The sequence below is a fragment of the Protopterus annectens genome, chromosome 2.part1 (genome assembly GCF_019279795.1).
Source record: "Protopterus annectens isolate FY-2018-M chromosome 2.part1, PAN1.0, whole genome shotgun sequence".
Classification (NCBI taxonomy): domain Eukaryota; kingdom Metazoa; phylum Chordata; order Ceratodontiformes; family Protopteridae; genus Protopterus; species Protopterus annectens.
The window spans coordinates 866,057,613-866,066,485 of record NC_056729.1 but is presented as its reverse complement, the minus strand read 5'-3'; the positions used below and the strand labels follow the sequence as shown (position 1 = coordinate 866,066,485).

The 8,873-nt window shown below is 38.5% G+C and overlaps 1 protein-coding gene across 1 annotated transcript; it reads right to left on the bottom strand.

Annotated features, from left to right (window-relative positions):
• Nucleotides 1-497: 497 nt before the first annotated feature.
• Nucleotides 498-1,322, bottom strand: LOC122794915 (keratin-associated protein 5-9-like). Its single transcript, XM_044063509.1, has one exon. The coding sequence runs from the start codon at nt 1,320-1,322 to the stop codon at nt 498-500; it is 825 nt and encodes a 274-aa protein (XP_043919444.1).
• Between the last annotated feature and the right edge of the window lie 7,551 nt (nt 1,323-8,873).

Genomic DNA, 8,873 nt, shown 5'->3' with positions numbered 1-8,873 from the left:
GTTGCCTCTTCAGCAGAACTTTAATCAATAAAATCGTAGTGCCACATTATGGCTTGCAGTGAAGCACATACAGAATTCTGTTTTGTACTAGTCAACCTGCAGGTTACATTACACCATTTATCAACTGCTAAGCAACATTTATCATAATATAACAATATAAAACCAACAAATAAGAACAACACATTGTGCCTGTGCTTATACCACCAGAAAATTCATTAAAAAAGAGCTGGGCATCATACTGCAAAAGCTGTCAAAAACTCCGAACATCATACTACAACAGCCGTCACATACTCTGAGCATCATACTGAAACAGCCGTCACTTACTCTCGGCATCATACTGCAACAGCCATCCCATACTCTTGGCATCATACTGTTACAGCTGTCACATACTCTGGGCATCATACTGCAACAGCCATCACATACTCTTGGCATCATACGGCTGCAGCTGTCACATACTCTGGGCATCATACTGCAACAGCCATCACATACTCTTGGCATCATACTGCAACAGCAGTCCATCCTCTGGGCATCATACTGCAACAGCCGTCACATACTCTCGGCATCATACTGCAACAGCCATCACATACTCTGGGCATCATTCTGCAGCAACCATCACATACTCTGGGCATCATAGTGCAACAGCCATCACATACTCTCGGCATCATACTGCAACAGCCATCACATACTCTGGGCATCATACTGCAGCAACCATCACATACTCTGGGCATCATAGTGCAACAGCCATCACATACTCTTGACATCATACTGCAACAGCCATCACATACTCTGGGCTTTATACTGCAACAGCCATCACATACTCTGGGCATCATACTGCAACAGCTATCACATACTCTTGGCATCATACTGCAACAGCCATCACATACTCTTGGCATCATACTGCAGCAGCCATCACATACTCTGGGCATCATAGTACAACAGCCATCACATACTCTTGTCATCATACTGCAACAGCCATCACATACTCTTGGCATCATACTGCAACAGCCATCACATACTCTGGGCTTCATACTGCAACAGCCATCACATACTCTGAGCATCATACTGCAACAGCCATCACATACTCTTGGCATCATACTGCAACAGCCATCACATACTCTTGGCATCATACTGCAACAGCCATCACATACTCTTGGCATCATACTGCAACAGCCATCACATACTCTGGGCATCATACTGCAACAGCCATCACATACTCTTGGCATCATACTGCAACAGCCATCACATACTCTTGGCATCATACTGCAACAGCCACCACATACTCTTGGCATCATACTGCAACAGCCACCACATACTCTGGGCATCATACTTCAACAGCCATCACATACTCTTGGCATCATACTGCAACAGCCACCACATACTCTGGGCATCATACTTCAACAGCCATCACATACTCTTGGCATCATACTGCAACAGCAGTCCATCATCTGGGCATCATACTGTAACAGCTGTCACATACTCTAGGTATCATACTGCAACAGCTGTCATATACTCTGGGCATCTTACTGCAACAGCTGTCACATAGTGACAAGTGTCCCATACCACAGTGGATGCACATGCCTACTCAGTAACACAGAGCTAAAGCTATGGAGAAAAAGGAGTTGTAACAAGAAAGCATATTATTCATAAATCACTGACACAGATGTTTGTCAGCATTACTCACACAATGAATATGGAAATCTTAAAATGATAATACTAAAATCATGGCCAGTATGGGCATGCTTGCTTGTGATCTGATGAGAAAGATTCATTAAACAACTACTAAAAATCAGACCAAGCCACATGGCATAGTCCAAGCAATGAAACAGAGCAATTTATGAATTTCTGGCCACTAATACTACAGCATAATGTAAAATGGAAATGGTCTTACTCTAATCTACACAATAAAATAAAGCAGAAGAACACAAGTTAGCAGTATACACATTTTCATTCTGCTGTGCTTAACTTAGCTAATCTCCTGGTATGTATAGTCAGGCCATATATTGCTGGAGTCGGTTGTAAGCCATCATTTTGTGATGAACAGATATTATGCTTCCAGCTGGTCCATGGTCCCCCTCCTACTGTGGTACTTGGCTCATGTCCTCCTTGGTGTTTGGGGTATAGGAAAGGGGTGACATAACTTAGTACCACAGGAGAATGAGCTGTATAACATCAAGTTATACCATAGTATGTATGGCATGCTACACAACAGCAAACATCGCTGAGAATTCAGAATGGCTACATCATGTGCTCTAACTAAAATTTGTATCTGAACTGTTGGATTGTATCTAGACTATCAATCACTTGACAGCTGTCATTCTTTGGTATAAGGGAAATGTAAGCTGCCTACAAGTTTGTCACACTTTTCAGTGGTGGGGTGGGTATTTATTTTAAATGATGCAGCAGAAGTAGTATTTTAATATAATTTTTAGAACGGTTGTCATAACCTTACACTAGTACCAAGTAAACCCACATTTTGAGAAATGCTTAAGACAGGCATGCAATATACAGAACATGAAAAATAACAAACAAATAAATCAAATGTAACAAATTAATGCATATAGCTGCACAGTATGAGTGTGCTTGTATGTGACCCATATGCATGAACATGAAAAATAAGATGAATTAAGTAAATTTAAAAAAATATATTAAATATGGCTGCAGTGTGTGTGTGTGTGTGTGTGTGTGTGTGTGTGTGTGTGTGTGTGTGTGTGTGTGTGTGTGTGTGTGAGAGAGAGAGAGAGAGAGATTCAGGGAGAACAGTTGCTCCATAATGTTATTCATTTTTTATTTACTTATTTAAATTTATTTACCAGAGGGTAGTACACTGATCACAACATGCCATTTGTAGACATAGCCCAGTTGAAGAAATTCGCAAAAAATAAATAAATAAATAAATAAATAAAACAGAGCTTATACACAATCACACACAGAGTAATCACAATAGATACAAAACCCAGAAGACAACAGAAACAATGAACAAGTATTATTAAGAGAGGAAAAAATATGGATTAATTTTAGCAGCAAATATGGAAGGTAAGCAGCAGGTGAGAACAGAGGGTGGAAGTAGAAGCAATGGAAGTGAAGGAGGAGTTGGGTGGTGTTCAGTGCAAAACCACTTGCAGTCAGATTTTGGATAGAGGTGCCATTTGAGTTGTGCTCTGAATGTAAGGAAACAGGACAGTTCCTTTAGGTGAGAAGGAGGGGTTGCCAGGGTTTGGATTCAAGAATGGAGAAGGAGTGGTCAGTACAGTGCAGTTTGGTTTGGGGGGTCTGGAGAAGGAAGTCAAATGGGAGAACTTGGGTGGTTATAAGGTGTGATTAAAGTAGTTTGAAAAAAAAAGAGACCCCAAGGGTAGCTCAACTCTAGCCACAACTCAAACATTTAGCTTTGGATAGGGTGATACAGTTGTGTTTCTCGGAGTGGTGAGCTGGAAATGAATTGGTAGAGTTTGTTTTCAATCGACTGGGTGATTTTTTTTTTTTTAAGAGCATGTAGCTACGATGGGAAGCCCGTTTTTGGGTTGAGCTAGGAGGACTACATTGCTTATTGCAACTTTCGCTGGTCTAAAGAGAAAGGGAGATATTTTCTTGGTGTTTTCAATGTTGTTATGGAAGTTAAGTGACTGGTCCAGCCATAAACCTAGGTGTTTAAAGGATGTGGTTGTTTCTACTAGATTACTATTCAGACCTGCAATATTGAGATTCTCAGGAGGTTTTTTCAGCTTCTGTGAGGTTCCAAATATTATACCTTTTGTTTTGGATGGTTTGAAGAGTAGCTTATGGTTGTTTAGACAAGAATTAAGGCAGTGGAAGTCAGACTGAAGCTGGGTTTGAACAGTGGAATGTGAGGGACTGGATCAAAGGATATGCATGTCATTAGCATAAAGAGTGATAGAAAGGTTAGGGGGGCTGAAGGGTTGTTTGTTACTAAAGATTTAAAACAACAGAGGGGTAAGTATGGAGTACTTAGGACACTCCTTTGGTAAGGGGGTTGAAGGTGATAGGAATGAGCTGAGTTTGACTCTGCAATACTTATTTGTTAAGAAATCTTGGAATCGGGTGACAGTATTGGAGCTAACTCCGATTTCTTGGAGAGGGTAAAAGAGGAATAGGAAGTGGTCAATAAGATCAAAGGCTTTGGTAAGGTCAATGAAGAGTGCACCTGAAAAGTCTCCTTTGCCTATGTTGAGTAGTATCTCACCAGTGACCATAGTGTTGTCATTGTGATCCAGCCAACCCAGAATGCATGTTGCTTAAGAGTAAGGAGATGGCACTGTTGGATGTAAGTGTACAGCTGGTTGTGAATAATTTTTTCAAGTATTTTCCAAAGTATGGAGAGGATGGAGATAGGTTGCAAGTAGGAGGTGTTCTCTGGATGAGAGTGTTTGGGAAGGGTTTGACAAGATTAGTTTTCCATGTGTCTGGCATTGTGTTTGAATTAAGCAGAGGTAATAAATGTGAAGAAGAGCTGCGTTAGGGATGTATTTGTAGAGTGAGATGAACCAAGGAGTAGGTTGTCTGCATCAGAGGGTGCATGTAATGGTATGTTCTCCAGTTAGAGCTGAAGGACTTTGTGAGCGATTTTCTTTAAATAGAAGAGGAGATAAAAGATGGAGGCTGAGTATATTGTGGACAGACAGAGGCTGTGTTACAAAAGAGGTGGCTGAACTCACTGGGAATGTCAGAGGCTGAAAACTGCCCTCGAGATGCCTGGATGGTTATGATGAGGAGGGTGAGGAGGTAGGATCTGTGGCTTTCTGGCCTGTAAGAAGATTTACTTACTGCCAGAAGTATTTTGGGTTTGTCTAGCAGAGAAAGTTGCTTGTGTCTAAAATAGTTGATTTTGTGTCTGCATATGGCTTGATTAGCTTAGTTATGGAGATAAGTAAAAGCAGAACAATTTTTCTGGTTATGGATTTTGTGTCTATGAATATCATGCATTGTCTCTAAGGTTGAGTAAAGCTTTCAATTCCGATGTTAGCCAATTTTGTCATAAAGTATAACAACGCTAAATATTAAAAGCACTAAAAATCAAATCATATTTTCATATGTGTCAAGGGTGAGGTGTAAAAGCACTGCTCTTGTGTGGCTTAAGTTAAGTGAACACTTGAAGTGCTTATGCTTAATTTAGCCAGGATGTTATTTTATTATTTTATTTGTGTTTTGTACGTGTAGAATCCAGTCAGTACTTTCACAGATGAGTTGAATATACGCATGGTTGTGTATCATTTCATCAAAGGTAGATTTGATTGCAAGAAAAATCAGTAGGTTAAAATGACTGAAAGTACATTTGGCTGCAGGTGGATTTGACTGAATAGCCATTTTGTTGAAAAGTGTAATAGTCTAGAAATGGTATTTCTGGTGCTGTTTTTGCTCATGTGAGTTGTTGGGGGGGGCATAATTTGGAGGATTTTGAGTGGAATGGCAATACCCATTGTTATGTTGTACACCCAAATTTGTACAAGTCTGTGTTTGTGTGCCAGCACTGTTTCACTGTATATCATAGTTTTTCTTTTCTCCACTGTTGTGCGATTATGGAGTTTAAATGTATAATTAAGGGGTGCATAGGGGCTTGCCCCCCTGCATAAAAACTTTTTTGCGGTGCATGTGCTGTGTAGAAGGTTTTTAACAAAATGGCTTTTCAGTCAAATGTATCTGCAATCAAATATACTTTCAGTTTTTTTTTCAACCATGTATACCGCAGTCAAAACTACCTTTTACAAAATGGCACACAATCATATGTTTATATATATCACAATCAAGAGTATTGATTATGACCTTAAAAGACCATGATTGCATGCACAAAACATATAACAGAAGTATATACACCCTGTAACGATTACTGTGCCTTGCACATTTTACTGTGTTTTGTTAAACGTGCATTGAAATGCTAGTTATAATTTTACAGCCAAATGACATGGCTAAGCAGGGGCTGCAGCTGTTGCAAATGGCTGTATAATGCATCCATTTAGTCTAGCATCAAGAAAAATTATAATATATCCTATACCACTATAACTGGCATAGTATGTGGCCCTTTATTTCAGGAAATATCGGGACTTTTACACACTAGATGACTCATTAGAAAAGCTACTTATATGTATCAATTATACAACCAAAATCAGAAACCTTATCTCAAAGAATATCGGAGGATGTTTTTTGAACATACTCTGAAATGATTGTAACCTTACCGTGACACACTTTTGTAATTTTGGGCATTGTATAAGTGTACATAGTTTGACATGTATATAGTTCATGTAGATTTGTTGGTTGTCAGTTGCTTTTTGGTACTATTATAAACAAAAAGAAAAAAAGAAAAGCTTAAAATGATTGAATGAAAATATGAACAAAAGCAGCCAGCACTGCTAGTTTCACAGCATGTGTAAACCTTGTGAAGGCTAATAATGTCTACAAACATCCTCTCCTCAATGAAGGACATGACTGCGAGGAATTATATGATGAGGGGTAGTATAAAACTATTATCTGTTCATGACTAACATTTCAGTCTAAGAGCAATTCCTAAAGAGGTCAAACTAATGCAGTCATTAGGCATTTAATCATGATAACTTCACACTGTCCTGTAAACGGTACCTGGCATAAATTTTTCCTACTGGCTTACTGAGGTAAATAAACTTCTTACTGCAGTAGCTAAGGTCCCATCCTACACCCACTGAAAATAACAAATTCCAAGGAATTAGAAGTTGTTATCCCAAAACAGAGGGGCCCCTTACCACAAACTTTACTAGGCTGCGAGAACTCTGTGGCACAAAAGTTTTAACATGGTCTTGTTTGCAACAGATGCCTACTCGTTTACAAAATTCTAGTTGTCATAAGTTATGGAAGAAAGTCACTTTTACACTACTTACCAGAATCTATTTCTAAATTATGATGCAGGTCACTGTTTTACACCACCCACCAGGATGTAGTCCTGCATTATAAGCAGGCCACCTTTTTATACCACTCAGTAGGACACTATCCTAAGTTATGAGGCAGGTTACTTCTTTTACAATAGGAGGCTGTGCTAATTATGAAGCAGGTCACTTTTCTATGCTACTGTCTAGATCCTGTCCTAAATTATGAAAGGACACATGTTTTGCATGAATCACTAAGATATACTTCCTTCTGCCATAAGAAGGAGTAGGAAGATCAGCTTCAGCACCCTTGTGACTCCAGCGAACATCTCATGACCACTATCATATGCTTTATGTTATTAGCCTTCTAACTATTGCACACATTAACAAGAGCTTATCTAGTGCACTTTCAAGGACAAACCCGTTTACATACAATCACGTTTTTTGCCAAGTTTTTATGCTGATTCAATGTCTACGGCAAATGCAAAGTAGAAAATGTGAGCGATCTGAAATTTTAGAACACAAAATACAAATGTCATCTCATAGAGTTTATGACAGTGTTACATCCTGGATTTAAAAAGACTGTATGATGTTTTAATTATCATCTATTTATATATATCTATATCTATCTATCTATATATATATATATATATATATATATATATATATATATATATATAGATCCCCTACATATGATCAAAATCTTAAAACGTCTTTCATATGGCCAAGACCATATGATCGAAGTTTTAAAACTTCAAACATTCTGAACGGAGATCTCCATACAGCGCAGAATGGAAAAAATTCCCTGTTCCTTGCTTTAGTGCAATCTTGGAGTTATCTTTAAATAGCAGGGGGTGTGGGGGTACAGAGGGGCTTGGCCCCCTGCCAAAATGTCCAGGAATTTTTTTTTCAGGTGTTCAAACTTTTGAAACGTCAGTCATATGGTCTCGGCCATATGAAAGTCAATGTTTTAAACGTTCGATCATCTGTAGTAGACCTATATATATATATATATATATATATATATATATATATATATATATATATATATTTATATATATATATAGTCTACTGTTTATCATTGAAAGTATATTTCAGTGAATCGGACATAAATGACTCCACTTACATGAAATTTCACTTGTCTGAAACTACACTTCTCCGAATTACAAATAACTGAAAAACAAAAAAAGCACACACTTCAACATTTTTGCAGGGGGGGCAAGGCCCCCTACATCCCCTGTGCCCCCCACATGGACTTCTACTTCTTGCAAAACCAGCTGCAGACTATGTCGCTGAAACAGAAGTCGGAAAACTGCACTTCCAGACAAGTGAGGTTTCGTGTATCTGGAGCCGTTTATGTGTGATTCGCTGAAATGTACTTTTGATGATAAACAGTAGACCCATAGATATATATATATATATATATATATATATATATATATATATATATATATATATCACCTTGTGAGTGCAGGAGATGTTGTGTATTGCTGTTTATTCGAAGAGCCCATCCTTCAGAGCACAACTTGGGCAACAGCTAAGAGGAGACAATAAATGTTGATGCAACAGTGATAACGGATAACTGACAGCATTAGGTTTCTTGCTGCCACAATCTATTTCAACATGCTACTGATAGCATAACTGCTTATTCCTATATAAATGTAATATATTTAAATGTAAACAAACTATCTAATCTGTTTATGTGCATTGGAAAACTGATGTATGTGTGTTTGTATGTGTACATATGTGGCTGAAAAGGGCCCCTGGCTGCCTACCAAAGGCATTCAGATAAGGCCACTGGACACAAATGCCCTTTTGTTGAAGCAACCCAAGAGCACTGCCTAGTCAAATGATTTGCTTAGTGTCACACAGTAAGCAGATGGAAGGAATCAAACCCTGCACTCCTGAGTAGAGAAAGAAGCTTGGCAACAGTTCAGAGCCATAAGCCTCCGCCTTAACTGTCAGAAAGATCCATAAATTCCGAATATATTTAAAAAGAAACTTAAAAGTGTTTTGTGTACATGA

Bases quoted from the DNA above. Each gene is read 5' to 3' on its own strand.
- LOC122794915 (XM_044063509.1), bottom strand. From the start codon at position 1,322: ATGCCCAGAGTATGTGGTGGCTGTTGCAGTATGATGCCAAGAGTATGT.